Raw genomic sequence first — 24,951 nt, forward strand, 5'->3', positions numbered from 1 at the left:
TAAATAACAAAATTAAGGCAGAAACAAATAAGTTCTTTGAAACCAATGAGAACAAAGACACAATGTGCCAGAATTTCTGGGACACAGCTAAAGCAGTGTTTAGAGGGAAATTTATAGCACTAAATGCCCACAGGAAAAAGCAGAAAAAAATCTAAAATTGACACCCTAACATCACAATTAAAAGAACTAGAGAAGTCAAGAGCAAACAAATTCAAAAGCTAGCAGAAGACAGGAAATAACTATGATCAAAGCAGAACTGAAGGAGACAAAGACGAAAAACCCTTAAAAAACCATGAATCCAGGGGCTGTTTTTTGAAAATGATAGACTGCTAGCCAGACTACTAAACAAGAAAAGAGAGAAGAATCAAATAGATAAAATAAAATAAAAAATGACAAATGAGAGATCACCACTGATCCCACAGAAATACAAACTACCATTAGAGAATACTATAAACACCTCTATGCAAGTAAACTAAAAACTCTAGAAGAAATTATTGGTCTATTCAGGGATTTGACTTCTTCCTGTTTAGCCTTGGGAGGGTGTATGTGTCCAGGAAAGTATCCATTTCTTCTAGGGTTAAGGTCTCTTTTATTGTACAAATCTAATTAACTTGGTTTCTTGTAACTATAAGAAACCTAATGTGTTATTTCATAAGAATATTGATAAAATATTGAGTAGAAAACATTTGAGGCTTTTAAATTTTAGTAATGTCAATTATATGATGAAAGCAAAATCAGCATTCAGTTGTCATATTAATTTCTAAAGAACCTATGAGCCAACAGCCATCCAGGGCATACAGAATGGCATCATCTATGTCCTCAGGTCCCGAAACGGATAGCATTGGCTTAGCTAGGACAGACTTAGCACCTCAGATGGGGCACAGATCTCATTCATTAACCAGCTGTGTAACCCTGAACCTTATTTTTCCCTCTGTATCATAAAATGAAGACAGCATCACCTGCCCCATGGTATGAAGATGTATATATAATTACCTATCATCAAAAATTATGATTTGAGTTACCCATAATAATGCTCCATGGATATAATTTCCCCTTTGCCTTTCCCTTCTAAGCTTCTCTTTATTCGTGTGCATTGAAAAAGGAGACAGGTCCAGATGCCTTTCAGTTCTTAATAAATGTAATGGACACCAGGTGTGGTGGCTTATGCCTGTAATCTCAGCTACTAGGGAGGCTGAGGCAGGAGGATTGCTTGAGGCTATAGTGAGTTATGATAGCGCCACAGCACTCCAACCTGGGTGACAAAGCAAGACTCCCATCTCTTAAAAATAAATGCAAGTGGCTCTTTGAAAATCTTGCTACAAAGGGAACAGGGGACACTGAAACATGTGCCTTAGATACATGAACAATAAAGTAAGTCAGACTGCAGAGCTTCTTATAGGCCTACCGTGAATAACATATAATTTGTACACATCAATTGAATTCTGCTTTAAAACAGACTTGATTGGAACTCTTGTGAAATATGGGACAGGAGTTGCACCAAGACTTGCATGCTTTGCCCTGTGTCTGCAGGCCACCTGCCACTTGCTACTGTGGGCTGCTTCTTGCGCGCCCCCATCTCCAGTATCTCCCATGCTGCTTTCTCTTCTGACATGGGACTCATTGTGCTTTAGGCCTAGTGAGTCAACAAAAATGGTAGGTTTCAGAAAATTTAACAGATCATACTTAACAGTGCAAAGTGTTCAGCCCTCAATGCTCTTACCTGAAAGGAACCCATTCTACTTGCAGGTCTGGCTTTAGTAATTTAGTGGCTCAGTCCTGCATACTGATGTGACATTTTGTGGGTGACTACGTGTTGCTAGTTGGTTCTGTCACATCAACCATGATTTGCTATTACAGTGGATGAAACTGTACCCAACTTGTATTTATAGTTACATATCATGTATGCCAAGTGTATTAGTCCATTTTCATACTGCTATGAAGAAATACCCAAGACTGGGTAATTTACAAAGAAAAAGAGTTCCATGTGGCTGGTGAGGCCTCACAATCATGGTGGATGGCAAAGAAGCAAAAGCACACCTTACATGGCAGCAGGCAAGAGAGAATATGCAGGGGAACTGCCCTTATATAAAACCATTAGTTGTCTTGAGACTTACTATTATGAGAACAGCATGGGAAAAACCCACCCCCATGATTCAATTACCTTCCATCAGTTCCCTCCTATGACATGTAGGGATCATGGGAGCTAAAATTCAAGATTAGACTTGGGTGGGGACACAGCCAAACCATATTTCAAAGCCTGCTTTTTGGCTGGAACTTGGGAACATCTACTGCCTGGATCCTTACAGCAGTACGGCATGACTCTGGAGCTAACATGCCTGGGTTCAAATTCCAGCTCTGCCACTTACCAGCTCTGCAACTTTTCAAAAATAACTGTGATTTCTCTATCTGTAAATGGGGATAATCACAATACATCTTGGATAGGGTCATGAAAATGAAATAAACAGAAAACACATAGCAGATTTCCTGGCACAAAGCACTCAGTGCTTGCTGGCCAATGTTAATGCTCAAGGACCAGTGGACACAGACCAGGCTCAGAGTTGATCACCAGCCTCCAGGTGGGCCTTGGCCATGTCACTGCTGACATTCCTAGGAGCACAGACAACCTTTGATCTTTCATTTTTTGGATGTGTGAATCCTATTATATAAACAGTAGCCACCTAAGATATAACTTACTGGTTCATAGAAACACAAGAAATTGTACACTTTATGGTATTCTTTTGTCCTGGATTTGCTTGGAATAGGTGGGCTATTAAACTTGGAAAAACTGTCAAATATTTTATAAGATGATCTGACCTAAGCATAATGTGGAGTTAGTACCATAGTCACACTGGAAGTCATGTAATACTGTATTAGTAATTTCTATTAGGGATAACTATGTAACTTCCACTAAAGAAGCCAGGAAAATGAAGCTTGACTTGTGTAGTGTGGTGCAGGAAGGTGTGCACTTTTGAGGCAGCAGAGTCTTGATTCTGCTGCTTACTGCAGACCTTAAGTTATTTAATTCCCTTGAACCTGTTTTCTCATCTGTAAAATAGGTCTAATAAGGCCAGGTGTGGTGGCTCATGCTTATAATCCCAGCACTTTGGGAGGCCAAGGCAGATGGATGGCTTGAGCTGAGTTCAGACCAGCCTAGCCAACATGGCAAAAGCCTGCCTCTACTAAAAATACAAAAATTAGCCAGGCATGGTGACAGGCACCTGTAGTCCCAGCTACTTGGGAGAATCACTTCGATCTGAGGGGCGGAGGTTACAGTGAGCCGAGATCGTGCCACTGCACTCTAGCCTGGGCAACAGAGCAGGATTTCATCTACAAAAAAAAAAAAATAGCGCTAATAATGGTACATTCTTCAGGAGGTTGCTATGAGGATTAAGTGTAAAGTACTTAGGCACAGGCACTGAAACACAGGAAGAACTCGGGAAATGTTAGCTGTTACTGTCAGGTTGAAAAAGGCAGCCTTCCAAATCAGGGCCATGTAGCTTCATGCCAAGAGAGGGGAAATGAGGGTTTCTTCAGTTAGAGAGAAGTAACTGTTAAACAAACCCCAGTGGGATAATGATGAAAGCACAGTTTTCTCAAAAACATTAGCAGGCATGTTTTGGTCAGTCCCATTAAAAAAAAAAAAAGGATCAATGGGTAGAGCAGCTTGTTTTTGGTGTTCCCATGCGTTCTTGATTATTCTTGGGGAGTTACTTTGCTTCCCATGTGTGCTATCAGCTGTGCCAGAAAGGACAGGGTAGTGACCCTACCCACACTGGCCTGGCTCAGCCCTGCCCTTCCCTAAGTCCCTTGCCTTGGCAAGGGGCGCAGCACTCCTGTCAGGGGTTGGGCCTGGACACCTGCCGAGTACAAACTCCTTGACCATGGGCTTCCCCTAAAGTGACTTCAATGTTCCTTATCCAGCCCATTCTGCAGAACTTGTGTCTGCATTTCCAGGTGGGCCCCCTGCCCTTCTCCAGGGCCTAGAGAAATATTACTCCAAGTGTGAGTACTACTGCCTGACTTGGAATATTTACTATACCTCTAGGCTTGGGGGAGCCCATCTGGAAATGAAGACTCAGCATGGTTGGCTGGTGCTGAGTTCAGAAAGAAAGTCAAAGTAAGCTTTCAGAGACTTTCATCACAATTTGACAGTGTTGAGACAATCCAAGCACCTGACTTTGTATTCTAAAAATGTATCTGTCCACAATAGATTGTGGGGATAAAAACAGTCCATCTCCTTAGATACAGCCTACCATACTATGCTGGAGCTCTGGCCATATAGTCCAGCAGTTAACAGAAGAGGCTTTGGATGCTGTCTGACCTGAGTTCAGGTACTGCTGAAGAGCACTTTCTAGAAGGATGAACTTGAACAAGCATTTTACCTTTTGAGTTTCTTTCTGGAAAATACATACAATCCTAATAACCTACCTGTAACAGTGACAGCAGCAAGCACTTGTACTATTCTCATTCTGTGCAAGTGTGGCTTAACACTTTACATGTACTAAGTCACCAGACACATCAGCCCTCGGCAAAGGGTAATATTACCACCACCTTCGTTTTATTGTTGGGGGACCATGGCACAGAGAAGTTACATAACCTCGTCTAGGCTGCACAGACAGTAAGTGGCAGAGCTGAGATTCAAACCCTGGCCACCTGACTCCAGCTCTGAGCTCTGACCCACTTTGCTAATCCACCTCCTTGTGCTGTTATGTGGATCAGATAAGCAATGTACCCATGTGACCCCACACAGTCATCGTCTAGCTGTCAATCTGCTACCATCATCTTGATTGGCTGGGTCCTGCTCCAGAGCAGGCCAACTGACTGTAGGTTTATGAGGATGCCCTGCTGACCGTGAGGCTTGCCTGGCAAGCCTATGCTGCCCGTGCCCCAACCTGGGTGGGACCAGTGCATGGTGAGAATCACACATTCTTTGCCATAGTCCTTTGGACACTTGGATTAAACTGCTAGGCCAGCCCACTATGATATCAGCTTCCACTACCAGCCCCTGGGCTCTCCCTGTTTCCTTTCTTGGCTGTTGGGCTCATCTGATGTCAGGTTTTAATGTTTTTGTACATCGAGGGTAGAGTCAGAAAAGGCTGAAGCCTTAGTTTTCTTAACTGCAAAATAAATTGGTTTAATTAATTCTGTACCTCTTCAAGTTTATTTTTAAAAAGCAGAACACATACAAATACACTCAAAACCCCAGAAGATATCCTGTACAGAATCCCAATATGTAAAATAGATGAAGCAGAGCTTATCTGCTACAAGGTGGGAGGCCCTGCAGCCCTGTCTCCCTGCCTCCTCCTTTATCGCCATACACCCACCGCAGCCTACAAGGTTTCTAAGGTACTTTTGGAAAATCCTAGGCCTCTGAAGAACAGTTTGAAAGGCGACTTTAGAAAATGTTTCAAGACTAACATTTAACTGTATCCTAAGTTATAAGATAAAGAGGTTGATAACAAACTGGAAATCAGCCTCATGCAGAAGAAAACAAACAGGGTCTAAAGCACCCTCAGGAGAATGCAATGCACACAAAACACGAAGACATTCACAGCTCAGAGCTCAGCTAGCTGTGTGACCCTGGGGACATCCTTAACCTTCTAGGCCTTACTTTCCTTACTTGTGAATTTAAGGCACCACATTAAGTCACCTTTTAGGATTTTCCCCAAAATCTTTGTGTGCTTTTATATAATTCCATGAGCTGTTTTCTCTGGAAATTTCTGGGGGTAGAAGAGATACTCGTTTACCCTGGGCAGGCGTTTGGGTCCTGTGGGACCTGTCTGTAAGCAACGAGGCAGGCAGCAGGGTGCCTAGGAGGGAGGGAAAGCCTTGTAAAGCTGAGGCTGAAAGCTATGAAAACCTGCCGTGAGGACAGTCAATACAATTCTTAGCTGCAGGGGGCTGAAACAGCACATTGGCCTCAGGGACAGATCATGTCCAGCAACCCCATGAGACATACTCAGAAGCTGAGAGAGGGCACAGGTAAAAAGGAAACAATCACCTTCTTCCTGGGAAAAGTTCTGGTGGAACGAAGGGTACTTTTCTGGACGGAGGGTGGAAGCAGAAAGTCAATCTTCAATTCATAACAGCCGACAGCACCAAGAGATTCTATGACACTGTGAGGATAATTTAAATCTATACAGGTTCAATATCCCTAATCTGAAAATCTGAAATGCTCCAAGATCCAAAACTTTTTGAGTGCTGACATGATGCCCCAAGTGAAAACTTCCATATCTGACCTCAGGTCAGTCAAAAGGCTGTCAAAACTTTGTTTCATGCATAAAATTACTTAAAATATCATATAAAATCACCTTTAGGTTACTGTATATAAGGTGTATATGAAACATAAATGAATTTTGTGTTTGGACTTGGGTCCCATTCCCAAAATATCTCATTATGCATATGCAAATATTCCAAAATTAAAAAAAATCCAGAATCTGAAACACTTCTGGTCCCAAGCATTTCAGAGAGGGGATACTGAATCAGTATATATTTTTAACATTGAGAAGTTCACTAGTTTCCTTTCCAAAACATACAAAAAATGAATTAAGAAAATAACTTTATTTTGGAGAGAATGTTAATGTCCATTAAAAGAATAACCAACATCCATTCATAAGAGTGACCTTTGCAAAGATTTTATAGAGGTGCAAATAATACTTTAAGGGAAGTGAACATCCAGTACAAATAAGAGATTCCATGTTTGGGGCTCAATGTCTTACATTTAAATTTCATAGTGCCTCAGGATTCTCAGGAGGGCACCCACATGTTCCCATGTGTATCCGGTGCTTTGACATAAGGAATGTTCCATATCCATGGCCGATCTGGGGGAAAAACACAGTATATAATATTTATTTGAATAGGATCATAGAAAATGCACTCACCTGATGGTATAAAAGCACTTATGTGCTTGACTCTAAACTGTGGTAGAATAGTTTCTGAACCAAGCCCAGATGATTCTCCCCCTTCAGACAACAGCTTTTGGCAAAGGTTCCCATTAGGACACCAAGGTGAACGAATATGGGGAATGATATGGTTTGGCTGTGTCCCCACCTGAATCTCATCTTGAATTGCAGCTCTCATAATTCCCACTTGTCAACTGAATCATGGGGTGGAGCTTTCCTATGCAGTTCTCGTGATAGTGAATAAGTCTCACAAGATCTGATTGCTTTATAAAGAGGAATTCCCCTACACAAGCTCTCTCTTGCCTGCTGCCATGTAAGATGTGTCTTGCTTCCCTTTCACCTTCCACTATGATTGTGAGGTCTCTCCAGCCATGTGGAACTGTGAGTCAATTAAACCTCTTTCTTTTGTAAGTTACCCAGTCTCAAGTATGTCTTTATTAGCAGCATGAGGACAGACTAATACAGAGAGGCAGGCAGAGATGGAGGGGCGAACCTAGTGCTGCCACTTAATAGCTGTGTCAGATGGGCAAGTCACTTTAACCAAAACCCCAGGTTCCTTATCTGTACCTATGTTGTGGCGCTGTCACGAGGATTTTAAGTGAGAAAATCCACATAGCATGCAAGATATTGTATTTAGCAGACAGAAAAGGCCTAACAAAGGGCAGCAGTCCCTTTCTTCTTTTAGGAAGCTGAAGAAAGCAACAGTAATAGTTGGTATAGCCACGGGTGCTGCTCTCAGCTGGTGACATGTAACCAAGAGGCCCAGAGTCACATCCATGAAATGTTTCTGTTCTATTGTTAAGGGTTAATAATTGATGAAACATGAAGATCTCTGCATAAATAACTGTAGACCAATGCTGAAGAAAGCAACATGCCTGGGTATAGTACAATGGAAAGAATTCAGAGGACCACGTCATATCCCACCTATGCCCCTCTTAGTACCCTAGGGAAGGCATGTGGGTTATGGCATCAAGTTCCTCCTCTATGAAATGGGAATTACGTTAGCAACTGTCAGGGATTACTGTGGAGCACAAATGAGAGAACATCTGTGAAAGCTCCTGTTGTAGGTACTCAATAAATGTGAACTTTTCTTCATTTATGTTTCAGAAATTGAAAACATTTCAACAAATCACTTTCACTACACATTGCCACTGCCAGAGTCAAACTGTTTCAAAAGAACTATAATATGGTTACTCATCACTCCTGGAAATCAGCATTAATACTCACTGGCTGAGAGGAAGACCTGGTTTAAGCAATCCTCCTAAATTGTCCCATGGCAGAACAACTTGCCTTATAATAATTCATCCATGTATTCAAAACATTTGTTACATGCTGGCCAGATGCCAGAGATTTGCTGGGTGCTATGGATAGAGAGGAGAATAAGCCAGGCATAAAACCTCACAGGGCTTCTAGTCCAGTGGGGCAGACAGACAAACAGGCATGCCACAGAGGTGGAGTTCTGACCTTTTTCATTTCTGTACCACAGTCCCCTAACCTGGCTGACATGAGAAATACTGGGCAGCCTGTTAGAGTACATTTTCCAAGGACACATGCACAGAGATCTTGTTTCAGTAGGTCTGGTTGTGGCCTGGCAATATGCATTTTTATCAAATTCTACAGATGATCGTGATGTAGTCAGAGTTTGGGACTCAAGGCTAAGGCGTATGGGAAGCTGTCTTTTTTTCTGTACTATGGTGGAATAATTTAAAAGAAGGGAGGGTCATGACCAGATGTGCATGGTAGCACTGTAGAGGATGGCTTCCAGTGGGAGGAGACCAGAACTGGGAAGATGAACAAGTAAGCAAGGCTGGGTGAGAAAGGAGGAGGTCTACATTAAGACCATGGCTGGAAGGATGAAAACGACAGCCTATGGGGTTTTGATCTCTTCATGTACAGAGTCTCTGTCCCATCCCTCCCTGTGGTCATACCGTGTGCCTCTTCTGCCTCTCTGTTAACTCTAGAACTTAGACCTCCACAGGGAGGTAGTACGGTGTAACAGGAAAGGGGATATGGGCACTGGAGCCAGACTGCCAGTGGGGCCCTGACCAACTTACTCTGAGTATCCTAGACTCCTTACCTGGAAATTGGGGGTTGTACTACCATACTTGCATCATGGGGTTGTGAAGATACAATGAATTAATTCATGTCAAGTGCTCATATCAGTTCCTGGTACACAAAAGTACTTAATGAATGCTAGCTGCTATTGCAATTGCTCACCTCCCTCAACTCAGAGAATAAGGACTGTCACCCTATGTACTACGTAGGTCTTAAATAATTTTTTTTGAATAATCAGATAAATCCAAGTAAAGTACAAAATCCTGTTTAGCTAGGTAATAAGGTCTTTTCTCCAACCCCCTAAGAAATGGCCATGGGTTAAGGACTTATGACTCTGCTCTCACCCCGAGGCCCAAACACCCACACATACATCTTTCACTGTCATCTCTATGCGAAACTTGATGTACAACCTCCAGATGCCACTATTTGTCACCTGAACAGTCACTTTTAATTCTTATACCAGGAATAAGCAAAGTGGGGTGTGGGGGCGGGGTGGAATGCCAAAGATATGAACCAATTATCCTAAAAGTTCCAATGCCATTTTACATTAGCCTACTCTGAAATCAAGGAATGTACAAGACACGCCAGCTAGGAATGCCAAAGAAAGCTCTGAAGTGTTTTGCACTGATTTACCAAGTTAGTAGAAATGCGATTATTTGTAATTGCAGTATCAGTGTTATCTAAAACCCATTAACACCTTTCTCTGTGAACTGCACGTATTAATCTGTGACTATATAGAGCAGAACACAACCATCTAACTGGTGTGAGGATGAATTCAACTTGCTGAAAATTCAGTACTTATTTATTTCAAAAGAATCAATTTTAATTCTGATTTAAGCTTCCTGATTACAAAGTAATTTTAAAAGCTGAACTCATAGTTTACTTTCAGCCTTCTGTTTGTGCTATGAAACAAAAATAGATTTTATTAAAGGAGATGGCTAAAATCATTCTAAAAACGTTTTTGGCTACTTCATCTTAAAAAAAGCTTAATTTCTGAAGCTCTTTCAAAAACAGGTCCTTAAAAATAAAACATACCAACAGTTTTGCTTTTTGGTTTTAGACAGAATCTCGCTCTATCACCCACACGGAAGTGCAGTGGCATGATCTCAGCTCACTGCAACCTCCACCTACCGAGTTCAAGTGATTCTCCTGTCTCAGCCTCCCAAGTAGTTGGGATTATAGGCACATTCCACCACACCCAGCTAATTTTTTTATTTTTAGTAGAGACAGGGTTTCACCATGTTGGTCAAGCTGGTCTTGAATTCCTGACCTCAAGTGATCTGCCCACCTCTGCCTCCCAAAGTGCTGGGATTACAGGTGTGAGCCACCACACCCAGGCATACCAACAACTTATAGCAATATACCTTTTGTGCATTTTATTTGGAAAGGATAATCCAATCAACTTTGTTTCCCTTAGAAAAATACTTTATGGTTTTGGACTCTAGCAATAATTATAAAAGGTTTAGACTGATGTTTATTCTGTTACTATCTGAATGCAGGGAGCTATTTAAAATTAATAAGACAGTAGGAGAATGGTTAGACCATTTTAGAACCAATGGTTTTAAAACCTTTTGGAGGATTATGTATATTATGTATGTGTTAAATCTACATTATGCATACCTTATGTGCCAACCAGCTTTTAAGGACCTCTTCTATTAAACAACTACATTTGCAGCTTATTAGTTTAGTTTCAGCCACTTAAATTTTTTTTAAAAAATTGAAATATATTATACTTGTCAATGATTATGTACAACCTAGGAGACACCAACTTAACTGATTAATCAGAGTTAACATCGGATAGATCAACAGGATGTGCCTCCTGATATGATGCACCAGGGAGAACACATTACTTCTTTCGCATTCTTGGTAAAAGTGCATAACTGGGTCTAATTATAAAGAAACAGTGAGTGGAAAACCCAAAGTAAAATGTTCCTCACGGTTTATAAAGTAACTGGTCCGTGCTATGCAAAGTGTCAATGTCATGAAACAAAAAACTGTGGAACTGTTCCAAATTAATGGAGACGAAAGAGACATGACAACTCAATTCATGAACTTTCTCTTTTGCTATAAAGAACATTATTGAGGAAACTGATGAAATTTGAATACAGTTTTGAATCAATGTTAACTGCTTATACTGATCAGTGTACTGCAGTTATGTAAGAGAATGCCTGTCTTTTCAGAAAATATATAATGAAGTATTTAGGGATAAAAGGACATCACATTTGCTACTTTCTCTCAGATAAGAAAAGTTAATATGAGACAGGATGTAAATGTGATAAAATATTGACATTTGGGGAACTTGGGTAAAGAATATATGTGAATTCTTTGTATTCTTCTTGTAACTTTTTTATAAATTTGGAATTATGTCAAAAATTTAAAAGGAAAAAAATACTGTATAACTACTGCACGTGTATTTTTTTTTTTTTTTTTTTTTTGAGATGGAGTTTCACTCATGTTACCGAGGCTGGAGTGCAATGGCGCGATCTTGGCTCACCGCAACCTCCGCCTCCTGGGTTCAGGCAATTCTCCTGCCTCAGCCTCCTGAGTAGCTGGGATTACAGGCATGCACCACCATGCCCAGCTAATTTTTTTTTGTATTTTTAGTAGAGACGGAGTTTCACCATGTTGACCAGGATGGTCTGATCTCTTAACCTCGTGATCCACCCGCCTCGGCCTCCCAAAGTGCTGGGATTACGGGCTTGAGCCACCGCGCCCGGCCTGTGTATTTTTTAAAAATAAAAAAATGAAACAACCTTAATAGACTATAACACCTCTGAAGCTTTTCATGTTCAGTTACTTCTTAAGGGATTCATATGATTTACTAAATCCAAGTAAGATAGTCTTTACCTCACCCTTAGCTCATCTCTTTCTCACCCTTTACTCTCTCGATAGCATATAAGATAACAAAGTGAATATAAGCTAAGAAGGGAGTGCAAAGCAGATGCCCTTGGAACAAAGGTTAAGATTACACACTTATCTATTTCACTTCCTCTTCTAAATCAGGGTCACACAGCAAGTGGAACATATGGAAATAATCTGTGTTAGATTTATTAACAGAAAGGTGATTTCGCTTTATAAAAGCCTTCTTTGGGCCAGGTATGGTGGCTCACGCCTGTAATCTCAACACTCTGGGAGGCCGAGGCAGGAGGACTACTTGAGCTCAGGAATTCAAGACCAGCCTGGCAACACAGTGAGACCCCATCTCTACAAAGCATTTAAAAAAAAATTAGCTGGGCATGATGGCACGCACTCGGGAGGCTGAGGTAGGAGTATCACTTGAGCCCAGGAGTTTGAGGCTGCAGTAAGCTGAGACCACGCTACTGCACTCCAGCCTAAGTGACAGAGCACGCCCTATCTTAAAAAAAAAAAAAAAAAAGGAAACAAAAGGCCTCTTTTAAAATTACTGCTATTAGTAAAATGGGTTTGGTTAAGTATGATTTTTCAGGAGAAGAGAAACATCAGTTTGATGAGAGTAAGGATTTGTGCCTGTCTTGTTTGCCAACATATTCCAAGTACTAGATGGTGTCTGCACACAGTGGGCTCTCAATACAGATCTGTGGAGAGAATGAATAAACAGCAGCTACTACGCAAAACAAGGTATACTGGTAGCTCAGTCTTGGCTTTTGCTTTACTTTGATCATTTTCTTGGTTTCAAGATATCTGGCAGCCTCTTGCATTGAGCTTTAGTTCATTCATAGCAGTATATTCCTTTGCTAAGCTTTTTGTACAGTCTTCTGACTTTAAAAATCACCAAACAAGATCTCAGAGGTGTTACAATGGCTTGAAAATCACTTCTCTGAAAGTGAAGTGCTTTTCAAATGTTCTTAACCACTGACTTTTCTCAGTCTTGGTAAATGTCTTTCTATAGTCCATGTGGCTCCCCAGGAATGCTGGTTACATATGAACTGATGATACTGAATTACCAGCATTACCCTACATGCAACTGAGGGAGTGTAGAGGACAAAACAGTACCAATATAAAAGAAAATGCTCCAGTCTCTTGTATGTATCTTTATTTATTTATTTTTTGAGATGGAGTCTCGCTCTGTTGCCCAGGCTAGAGTGCAGTGGCGCAATCTCGGCTCACTTGCAACCTCCGCCTCCCGGGTTCAAGCAATTCTCCTGTCTCAGCCTCCCAAGTAGCTGGGACTACAAACATGTGCCACCATGCCCAGCTAATTTTTGTATTTTTAGTAGAGATAAGAGTTTCACCATGTTGGCCAGGCTGGCCTTGAAGTCCTGACCTCAAGTAATCTCTGCCTGCCTTTGGTCTCCCAAAGTGCTGGGATTATAGATGTGAGCCACCGCACCCAGCTGTATCTTTTCTTAAAAAAATTTATTATTATTATGTTAGCTTAAGCATACCCTGAGATTACAAGTATCTTTCAAAAGAAATGCTGAAGGAAAAAAATTCCATTTAAACATTGGAAAGCATTCTGCTTGCCGGCCAAATGAAAGATTTATCATTCCACCATCTAAGATACTATACCTGCTTATAAACTTCTAAGTTCTTGGGAGTGCTTACTTTACTGGAAGGAAAGGGACCTTGAGACATTTTTAAGAGTCTTCTAGAGCTTCAATTTTTGCTTTTTTAGTCCTTTGAAGATTAGGACTAAAGAAATGAAGAGGGTGGAATCCAGCCAGGGTGCAGGGGTGGGAGTGGGAAGTGCAGGTCCAAGGCCAGACCCCAGCAGATACGGCCTAATTACAGTCGGTCTCCGCTTCTTACAGGGAGGAGGAGAACTTGGGTTTTGTTTGTTTGTTTGTTTGTTTTTAAAAGGAAGAAAAGGAATCTGAAGAACAGAGAAAGAGAGAAAAGACAAAAGTGTAACACAGAGCCAAAAGAGGGATGAAGAGATAGTCAGGTTTAGGGACAGACTTGCACAAGCTTTAGATTTTTAAAAATCATGAGCTCACCAAGGAAAAGGGGAGGGAATTCACACTTATTCAACATCTATTACTGCCAGGCACTGAAGTATGCATTTTAACAACAACAATTATGATAAAAGCAGCTAATGTTTATTGATCGCTAACTCTGAGATAAGTACTTTGTAGATAATCCCAGTTAATCTTTTCAAAAACCCTATAAAATAGGTACTTACTCATGGTTCCTCACTGTGTAGACAGAGACACTAAAGCCTGGAGAAAGTAACTAAATGCCCAAGTCTATTTAGTAAGTTATGGAGTTGGCACATAAACACGGCCTGATTTTAAGCAGGGTTTTCCTGCCTTTTTTTTTTTTTTCTTTTTTTTTGGGTGGCCAGTAAGATGCTGCCAGACTCCTTTAAATTCTGATAAAAATCTATATAACCTTGCCACCGAAAACAAAATATACATGCATATGCAACAAATTTAGAGGACTCAACAGAGAGGCATAAAGGACTTTCATGCTTTAGAAACAAGAAAAAGGATGCCTCCTGAAACAGTATCAAACTATTGGTTAGAGAAATACAAAGTCATCAGCAAGAGGCAGGTTGGCACACTGGACAGCATGAGATAGGATTAACTTTGTTAGATGTGGCAGCACATCTAAGTAATGGGCCCATCTGACAAAGGAGGCTTGGTTCACTATGAAAGCTGAGAAGGGTTAGTGGGTGGGGAAGTTGTTAGTCCTGTGAAACATTGTTGAGGGAACAGAGCAAGCTACTGGGCAAGGTTGAGCTTGGTAAGAGATTTTGGGGTATCAATGAGTGATGTCATTAAAATCTGCCAATTAAAAAAAAAAGTATTTTCTCTGTTCAGATTTAACATTGGCTCAGAAACCTGCAGATTATAATTTGGCTACTCATGTAGGTCTCTCCCTTCCAGTGGAGAATATACTGATTGCTGATATAATTTGCCATTTAAATTAAGTGTGTCTTGATTATATACCTCATCCTGTGTAAGTTTGCTAAGTGTGGACCTACCTTAAAGACAGATATTCTCAGGACTGATAAAAACAGCAGAGTAGCCTGTGACACTGGGATACACACAGGCTGGACACAGGGTACAATGATGCCAGCCAGCCTTCCTATGAGGACATCTGAACCTTTTGCAGCTATTCCTATTGCATTTTACTGTGAAAGATATTTGGTCACTGCCCTTAAGACTCAATACATGCGGTTTTCAAAGTGTGGCTAGGGACCTCCCATTTGAGGGTTTGTGAGCATGGTGGTTGGAAAAGTCTGTGAAGTCAACGTTATTTTCATTGTACTATTAAGCCATCATTTGTTGTTTTCACTTTCACTTTTACACAGGTATACAGAGGTGATGTGATGTTATCACAACAGCATGAATGAGCGCACAGCGATGAGAACTGAGGTATCACCTTTTAAGATGCACATAAAGAGCCTTGCAAAAACATAAAATACCACTTGCCTTGCTATTTTCTTCTTTTTGGAAATTGTCAGAACCTTTTTTTTCCCTTAGAGTTGGGGTCTCAGGTCTGTCACTCAGGCTGGAGTACAGGGGCTTGATCATAGCTCACTGCAACCTCAAAGTCCTGGGCTTAAGCGATTTTTCCACCTCAGCCATCCAAGTAGCTGGGACTACAGGCACGATCCACCACACCCAGCTATTTAAAACAATTTTTTTTTTTTTTACATACTGGGTCTCGCTATGTTGTGCAAGGTGGTCTTGAACTCCTGGCCTCAAGCAATATTCCCATCTCAGCTTCCAAAGGTGCTGAGATTACAGGTGTGGGCCACTGTGCCTGGCATAAATGTAAGTTACAACAGGTTTATTACCGTTACATTTCTTGATTTTAATTTCTAAGGTTTTTTGACCTTTACAGTGGTGTGAAAGTGGTATGCATTCAGTAGAAGCAGTACTTTAGTAGAGTCTTCAATAAATTCCATGGGATAGTCAACAACTTATTATAAAACAGTCTTTGTATCAGATTATTTTGCCCAAGTGTAGACTAATTTAAGTGGTCTGAGCACGTTTAAGGTAGGCTAGGCTAAGCTATGATGTTCAGTAGGTTTGGTGCATTAAATGCATTTTTGACTTATGATATTTTCAATTTATGAGGGGTTTATCAGCATGCAGCCCCACTGTAAGTCAGGAAGGATCTATATAGTAATTATAGGAGTGCAAAGGGATTCTAAGACCAACCAGTGGTTACATGGCCCCAGACAGGGTGGCAAAGGGTACTCTTCAAACCTGAGCTTCCAGAGGGTTCCATGAACCAGGATCCCACCGAGACCAAAGGCTTCTCCTGGGCTCTGTTTGTTTTTCTTATGCATATCCACCATGATTTTCCTTCATCTGTGTCTCACCTTTACTTCCATACAGTTCTGGAGGCAAATCATATGGCACAGGAAATGTGGTCATTGGCTCTTGGCTGCAAGTGAAGAACTTCTGTTTCACTTTGAAACTGTCTAGACCCTGCAGATACACAGAGGAAATCTATGATTGCACCCATTTTCTTGGTTTTAAAAAAAACCACCCAGGAGACCCCAAGAAGAAGCAATCATATCTTTATGGTACCCAAATAAAATTTAAAAAATTATTTCAGAGCTATTTTCAATCTTTACAGGCAAATAGATTTACAACCCCCCCCCCCCCCCGCCCAGATTATTTTCTTTTCTAAACTTAAGAGCTTTCATTTTTGGGAATTAAGTTATAGCAAAGTTTGCAAAAGTTTAACAAAGGATTGAAAGAAACAAGAGAGACAATTTTGGCTATGATAGCCCATTTCAACCAAACATTATGTACAGTTTGCAGGGAGTTTGTAGAACTCACTGTATAAAAATACCTCAAAATACTTCCAACATTGCTATAGTAACAGGCTGCCTGGAGTAAGAAGAAATAAAAGCTGCTTTCATGTATAATGAAAGTGTTCCAATATGTGACAGAAGTATAAAAATGAAAATTCTTTAAGACCTATCAAAATGGAAGGTTTATTCCAAGAACTCTAGAATAGGGTATTAATTTTAGATCTTAATCAGGGGGGAAGTGGAGGTTCTATATCTAGGCTGATGTTCACACCGCCGCTTCCTTCCAACACAGGGCCTGCCGCAGTGCAGGTGCTGACCACGTGGCCAATATGCCCCTCACGCTTCCATACATTGACCATCTCCTGCCCCTTCCTGATCCTGGCATTCTGCTTGTCCGTTTGTCTCTCATTCCTTCTGTCCACCCATCCACACACATATCCACCCTTCAAAACCTCAATATGCACATACCCAACAGTGCTGATGTCTTAGGAACCCATAAAAGAACAAAGACTGAGGTTCTTAGTCCCTATAAACCGTGCAACTTAGTAAGTGGAGGTTAGTCATGAGCAGTGTCAGAGGACACAGTGAGGTCCGTCTTAACTAAGGCTTCAGACAATCTGGGTTCTAGCCTTTCCTCTGGCATTTACTAAGCTGAGTGAATGGCTGATGTCTGCACATTTATTCATTCGACACTTTATTTCTCGAGTCCCTCTTCTGGGTCAGGCATGGTGCCAGGCACTAAGTGTACAGGAGTTAATATAAACATCAATATCTGCTGGGTGTGGTGGCTCACACCTATAATCCTAGCACTTTGGGAGGCCGAGGCGGGCGGATCACCTGAGGTCAGGAGTTTGAGACCAGCCTGACCAACATGAAGAAACTCTGTCTCTACCAAAAATACAAAATTACGCAGGTGCCTGTAATCCCAGCTACTCAGGAAGCTGAGGCAGGAGAATCACTTAAACCCAAGAGGTGGAAGTTGCAGTAAGCCAAGATTGCACCATTGCATTCCAGCCTAGCAACAAGAGCAAAACTCCATCTCAAAACAGACAAAATCAATATCCTTGTCTTCATGGTGGCGGGATATCAAATACATCTATAAAAGTAAAATAAAAACTACTATTTGTGCTAAGTGCTGTGAAGAAAAGGAAAGGAGTGCCATAAGAGACTAGCAGGCCTATTTCAGAATTGACAGGAGGGCGTGATCAGTGGAAGCCTCCCTAAAGAAGGCAACACTTTTAATAAACTTTGAAAGATGAGTAGAGTTTGGTCAGTAGGAGGGGAAAGAATTACAGCTAGTGCTCGACTTACGACCACGGTCGGGACCGCGGACCGGTCGTAACACGATTTGGTCGTAAGTTGAGTAGGGTATATGTACAGTTGAAATGGTGCATGCGGAGATGGTAGTGCTGCCGGAAGCTGGTCCGCACTGTCGTACGCCCAGCTGGGCAACGTTTGCGCCGCCAGACGCAGAGCAGTCGTGGCTAGCGATTGTGGTCGTAAACTCGAATGGTCGTAAGTTGCATAGGTGGTAAGTCGATCAATACCTGTATGTTGCAGGTGGAGGGAACAGCATCTGCAAAGGCCCAGAGGTGGCAAAGAGCCTGGCAAGTCCCAGGGACTAAAACAGATGTTCAGTGGCACTGTTGGCCGCTTTTATTAGGTTTTTTTTTTTTGAGACAAAGTCTCACTCTGTCACCCAGGCTAGAGTGCAGTGGTGCAATCTCAGCTCACTGCAACCTCCAACACCTGGGTTCAAGTGTTCTTATATCTCAGCCTCCTGAGTAGCTGGGATTACCGGCGTGTGCCATCATGCCTGGATGATTTTTGTATCTTTATTAGAGATGGGGTTTTACCATGTTGTCCAGGCTGGTCTTGAATTCCTGGCCTCAAGTGATCCACTCACCTCAGCCTCCCAAAGTGCTGGAATTACAGGTGTGAGCCACTGCACCTGGCCTAGGTTTCAATTCCTGTGCTTGTAAAAGTGGGATAGGCTGGGTACAGTGGCTCATGCTTATAATCCTAGCACTTTGGGAGGCCGAGGTGGGCAGATCACTTGGGTCAGGAGTTCAAGACCAGCCTGGACAACATCGTGAAACCCCATTTCTAATAAACACACAGACACAGACACAGACACACACACACACACACACACACACACACACACACACACACACACACTCTAGTAGCTGGGAGTTGTGGTGTGCTCTTGTAATCTCAGTTACTTGGGAGGCTGAGGCATGAGAACAGCCTAAACAAAGGAGGCAGAGGTTGCAATGAGCCAAAATCATGCCACTGCACTCCAGACTAGGCAACAGAGTGAGACTCCATCAAAAAAAAAAAAAAAGAAAAGAAAATGTGGGATAATCGAGCTTCTGGACATACCACCATTTCTAATTTTAGCACCTAGCACAAATCCTGGTACATAGTAGGTGTTCAAGAAATACTGATCTGTAGAAATGGGAGTAAATTTCCTTCCTTGCTTATAAGCTTCTGCGTAAGAGCAAAAAACACAATCTGTGTGAAAGTGTCTTGTGAGCATATCAAGACCTATAGAAAGGTATGGGTTACAGCACCGATGAAGATGGTGATAAATAACACAGTGAAAGGCAGGAGGTCGCAGATGCCAGGCACAAACTCTAGACAAGATAGGAAGAAATGCCCTTCTTTCTTCTGGTCATTTTCTTTATCTAAGAAGGATAAGGAAAGGCTTTGTAGAGGATATTTTAGCTAGGCCTGGAAAACTTGGTGTAATTTTAACAAACAGAAAGATGATAGGGAAGAATACCAAGTGTAAGAACAGCATAATCAAAGGCAGGGTTGGCGAACGCAGGGTCAGGGGTTGGAGACCAGACTGACTAACATGGTGAAACCCTGTCTCTACTAAAAATATAAAAATTAGCCTGACGTGGTGGTGCATGCCTGTAATCCCAGTTACTCGGAAGGCTGGGACAAGAGAATCGCTTGAACCTGGGAGGTGGAGATTGCAGTCAGCTGAGATTGAGCCACTGCACTCCAGCCTGGGTGACAGAGACAAGACTCCATTTCAAAAAAAAAAAAAAAATAGTGGCAGGCTTGGAAATCATATCCTGTCTTTCTGATTCTTGGTCCAATATTCCTTCCACCAAGCAAACAAATGGTCTCAAATTCACCATCGGGAACTGTGACAAAGGAAGAATTCCTTGAAAATTTAAGGTAGGCAGGGTCAAGACGAGTCAAATTCTAGAAACCCTGGTATTTGGATATTTTACAAAATAAAGAGGCCAGTGGTTGGGAAGTGATACCAAGTTAATGATTATTAAATACTTTCATGGAGTTTCAGGTAAAACATGACTTCTCTCTCCTTTAGCTCCTATTAGTCCTGATATTTTCAAATGTATCACAGCTAGAGATTATGGTTCTTTATAGCCTGGGCCCAGATCTGAGGCTGTGTACTTGGCCCATGATTCCATTTTGTGATATCTGACTTCAGATATGAGAAGGTCTGAACTATCCCTGTCTGACAGGAACCAATATGCTTTTATTTTGAATGCCATTTCTGATCCAAATTCTAGGTTACTACAAAAAAAGTACTACTTTTCCCTTCAATCTGAATGTCAAATAATTTGAGGCTGTCTTCTAATTATCATTATTTATATATCACAGTGGTATCACTTGGCATTTTACAAAACAGAGGAAGGCACCCTCCCAGGCACAGATACGTAGAAGACAGCTAAGACAGTATGTTTACAAAACACCAGGTGAGAGGGTGGACATATGTTACACATGAGAAATTGCTGGCTTTTCCCTTCTTCAGCTTTGGGAGTGAAAGAGCTGATTATTGCTGTGATGATTTATGTTTAGCAGCTTAGCTCAATCATGGGGAAAAAGAGGCATGCTTCAGTTTGAGTTAGAGATGTAATTTATGTTTTTATTTGTATCTATTTGAGTAGCAACCTCAAGTGGTAAAACCTACACAAGGCATCAGGCTTTCCTAGATAAAACAGTGACAGCACCTTAACTTCCCAGAAGGAGCACCCTTAGTCAAAGACCAAATAATTGGCAAGGAAGTAAATTATAGGAACGTGGTGGCATCTTTTGTGCAAGGCAGTGTATGATCAACAACTGGAAATCTTTCTAGCTAGGAGGTTAGGAAAAGCTTGTGAAGTATAAACCTAACAGGACTTTGAAGGATGGGTTTTTGATAAGCAAAGGGCTGTTTGTGTGAGGCTGGGGAATGCAGTTCAGAAGGAAAGAAAAGAGTGCAACATCATCACAGAAGTGACATCAAGATTCTGATCTGACTGAAAACCCATGGGGTATCAGCCCCTGCTTTCCATCTTCTGTTGAACTGGGTGGCTCATATGCTATTGCTGTGACTGCTAATATCGACTGCAACCTTTACTGAGCACTTGCTAAGTACCAGGCACTGTTGTAAACACATTATGGGTTATAACTCTCGATCTCACATGAGATCCTGTGAGTTAGTTACATTGTCGCCAGTGTACAATGAGAAAAAAGGGGCTACAGAAGTAGAATAAGGAGGCCAAGTCTAATACAGCTTGTAAGCAGGATCCCAGCTCCTCTGTCTTACTTCAAAGTTCATTCTCTTTCTCTCATTTTGGCTCCTAGAGATCTGAGGTCCCTAAGGGATCTCTCCAATGTGTTATTCTTTTTCCACGTTACTTCAGAGTCTCTTAGGCAAAGAGCAGCAGTCCCCAGGACCTCACTACTAGTAAGGGGCCAGCCTCCGTGTATTAATATGCAGACAAATACTTGTGGGTGGCTGGAGCCTGAGAGGCATGCTGTTCCAGCTCACAGTGGACCTTGAGGTCACACAAAGGAGTCTGGACATCATCCTGTGGGCCAAAGATTGCTGCTGAAGATTTAAGGGCAGAGGAACACAGACCCTGACATGTGGGTAGAAACCCATCTCCAGGATAGTAGTAGGCTGACATGGGGAAAACAGGGAGGGAAGGCTCAAGTTCATCCAGGGGAGAGAGAATGATGACTATTAGGAACAGGCAGAGAAATGCTTGCCAAGACAGATGGTATAGGATGTGGACAGGTGAGAGGAAGGAGAACATAAGGACCGTGGCTTTATTAGCTAGATGGGAGAACACGAGCAGGATGCAAGATATACCATGTCAAATTGTTGCCTGGCTATGGCCTGCTGGGAAACCCTGGGGGCTCACAACAGATGGGCTGGCCCCAAGGCAGGTAGGCAGGGTTGGTGTTGGGAGGGAAGACAAGAAGAGGGTTAAGGTGGTGGCTTTTGTAAACTGTATTAGTTCTTCCAGCCAAAGCCACATCATAAGACTGCATGTGCCTGTGGTATACACCATGTTTGACATGACAAAGTTTAAACAGAACCGACAAAGTAGAGACTTGAACTTTTTGGAACCTACTAGCACAGGACCAAGTGACCCTGGGGCTTAGGAGAGGATGAGACCAGCACAGGGACACTTGGGCCACATTCATCTGGAAGGAAGCAGAACTGGACCCTAATCCAGGCTTCTCTAACCACAGTGCGCTAGGCAGGCTCCAGTCCAGGGCCTGCTCAGTGCCTGTCAGAGTATGTGCTCAATAAACACCACAGGAATGAGGTTCAAAGAGAGAAGTACTTGTACCTCCTTGATATATGCACAGAGGCATATATTGGATTTGGAATACAGCTACTGATCTTTGAAATAATCACATCTTTCCTATATTGAGACTTTCTGAACCATAGCCTAACTTAAACGTTAAATGCGCTTAAAGGGACAACCCAGAAAATATAATTGATAAATTGATTTTAGACCTGAAAAGAATAAAGTCTTTGATTTAAATGAGCAAACTTTTATTAGGCGACTATTATATACCAAGCATCACTAAGTGCTGGGCATACAAAGTAAATGTACCTTTACTTTACCCTCCAAAGCTCTTGAAAGTGTTCTTAGTCAAAGGGGAGGCTATTGACAACATACTGTACAAGTTAGACTGCTCTCAGAAAGGATGTATTTCCAGATTTATTCATTTAAAAAACAAGAAAAAAATAGGAACAGGTGGTACCAGTTATCAGCCTCCAGATCAATCCCAGGTTTGAAATGGCATCTTTATCATGAATGGGAAACACTGGTTCTCTGTCTGCTGTATTTTTAGTTGACAGGAGTGTCATATCACATGGCTACTTGGTTCCAGAGTGACAGCTCCTTATCATGGCTGCAGGAAAGTAGAGGACTGCAGGGTTCCTTTTCTAGGTGAGGCCTCCGCAGTGCATGACAGCATTCCATTCTGGGCATGAAGCTTGATTGTTTGCAACAGTGGCTCCAAATGAGCCTCCCAGAACACAGCAGGTAACACGACCTACTGATGAAGGACAAAAGTGGCAACTCTAGCTGCTGATAACTCAGACATGTGGGTGGTGGACACAGAGTTCTACCCAAGAGATACGAAGCGGGGCTGAATTCTGGATGATGTCCAGTCTGAAGGATGTCTAAAAAAGTTCTGTATTAAGTAAGTCTATTTGACAAACATGAAGCCAAAAACATTAAAAGGCACATCTTGCTGGTACTAAACAGACACTTAAAAAAAGATATTACCAACTGGCCTTATTTGAAGACAAACTGCATTCTTGTCAGTAAACATTTTAGGATTATGATTGATACAGAAGTCTTTAAGATATTTATTAAGTGAATATATAGGGATTGGCATTTGTAAGTATTGTAGTGGACTCCTAAGTGTATGTGTATTTTAATTTCAAGACAGCTACTGATGAGCTATTCCATACTGTAAATTGCTTTACAACACAATTCGTGAACATATTTAAACACCTGCTATATACAATACTCACTGGAGCAAAATCAGTCTCCATACTGCTTCACACTCTTCTCCTCACATTGTTCGGTATGGGGCAACTTAAAGGAAACTACTTGAACAGGCACTTATGAAAAGCCTCCCACATGACCCGTTCAGCTCAGTCTGGTCCAGGAGACACGAGTCAATGGTCACAATGCAAGGTGGGATATGTGCTGACCTCCAGGTTCTAGAAAGTTGTGGGATGCAGAGGAGGGGTGCCTGCAAGGGAGACAGGTGCAGCAGGCAGAGGTGGGGCATAAAGGTGTCATTCCCAGTACAGATTATAGCTGGCTAGCAGGGTGGACCTGGCTCACAGTGAGAACCGTGAGTTCTGCACATGGCAGAAACAGTAAGTACCAGGAAGGAGAAGTCAGGAGTCAGAACATAAAAAGGAAAAGATGCCCTGCTAAGGAGCCTGGATTCTACCTTACAGGATTTGTAGCAGGTAACACAGCCAGATCTGTGGTTTACAAAGCCCATTCCGACAGTGGACTGAGGAGCAGCATGGATGTGGCCCAGCGAGGTGACGTGGGGGCTATGGCAGTAAGGGCTGACTCACCCAGCAGGTGATGTTGTGGGGGTGTTCAGAGGGAACAGATTATCTAGAAGCATTAGGGAGTGAGAAATGACAAGATCTTTTGGGAGGCTGAAAGGGAAGGATCACTTGAGCCCAGCAGTTCAAGACCAGTCTGGGCAACATGGTAAGACTCCGTCTCTACAGAAAAATTAACAAGTTTGCCAGGTGTACTATACACACTTGCAGTCCCAGCTACTCAGGAGGCTGAAGTGGGAGGACTGCTTGAGCCTAGGAGGTTGAAACTACAGTGAGCTATAATGGCACCACTGTACTCCAGCCTGGGCGACAGATCAAGAGCCTGTCTCAATTTGAAAAGAAAAAAAAGAAAAGAAAAAAGAAAAGGAAAGGAAAGGAAAGGAAGGAAAAAGAAAAGAAAGAGAAGAGAAAAGACAAGACAAGACAGTGGGATGAATGGTAACAGTAACTCATTAATAATCAGGTTTGTTAAACTGTGGTTTATATGGCTAAGATGATGATTTTGATGATACATGCAATGTGCTATAACCTCAAGTAACTTTTAAATAGTATAAATTATAATCCTGATTTCAGAATATTTTATAAGATTCAAATTCTCTGAAAACTGGCCTGATGAGACCATTAGTTCTGCTTAAGAAACTGATGCCTTTCTACTATCCACGTGGGACCAAGGCCAACAGTGTGTTCTGTTCTCCAGTCTCCTTCAGATTGGGATTCCAGCCTCTCATGGCCCATGCCCCATCCCCATTCCAAGCACACAGAATTGTTTGCTCTTTCCCAAACACAGCCTGCACTATTACCTTTGTCTGGAAGCCTCATCCTCCCTTACAGAGGGTTAGGCTCACACTGCTTTCTCAAGAGTGAGATTGAATGCTACCTCCTTAACAAAGCCTTTCCCAACCCTCCCAGGCAGACTACATGGTCTCTCT

At 42.0% G+C, this 24,951-nt stretch overlaps 1 protein-coding gene across 4 annotated transcripts in view; it reads right to left on the reverse strand.

Annotated features, from left to right (window-relative positions):
* Positions 1-24,951, reverse strand: part of TDP1 (tyrosyl-DNA phosphodiesterase 1) — a 94,507-nt gene that overhangs the window by 2,741 nt on the left and 66,815 nt on the right. For 2 of the 4 annotated variants that reach the window (XM_032287158.1, XM_032287159.1), the window contains exons 15-16: positions 16,213-16,321; positions 5,147-6,821 (exon numbers count right to left, since the gene is read on the reverse strand). In XM_032287158.1, the coding sequence (XP_032143049.1) occupies positions 6,748-6,821; positions 16,213-16,321 (183 nt within the window). In that variant the 3' untranslated portion in view covers positions 5,147-6,747. Of the gene's footprint in view, positions 1-3,309; positions 5,118-5,146; positions 6,822-16,212; positions 16,322-24,951 lie in introns of those variants that run through there. The other 2 variants (XM_032287161.1, XM_032287160.1) reach the window with 2 other exon arrangements.

The sequence above is a fragment of the Sapajus apella genome, unplaced genomic scaffold (assembly GCF_009761245.1).
Source record: "Sapajus apella isolate SASKATOON/1434 unplaced genomic scaffold, GSC_monkey_1.0 scaffold20, whole genome shotgun sequence".
NCBI classification, from domain to species: domain Eukaryota; kingdom Metazoa; phylum Chordata; class Mammalia; order Primates; family Cebidae; genus Sapajus; species Sapajus apella.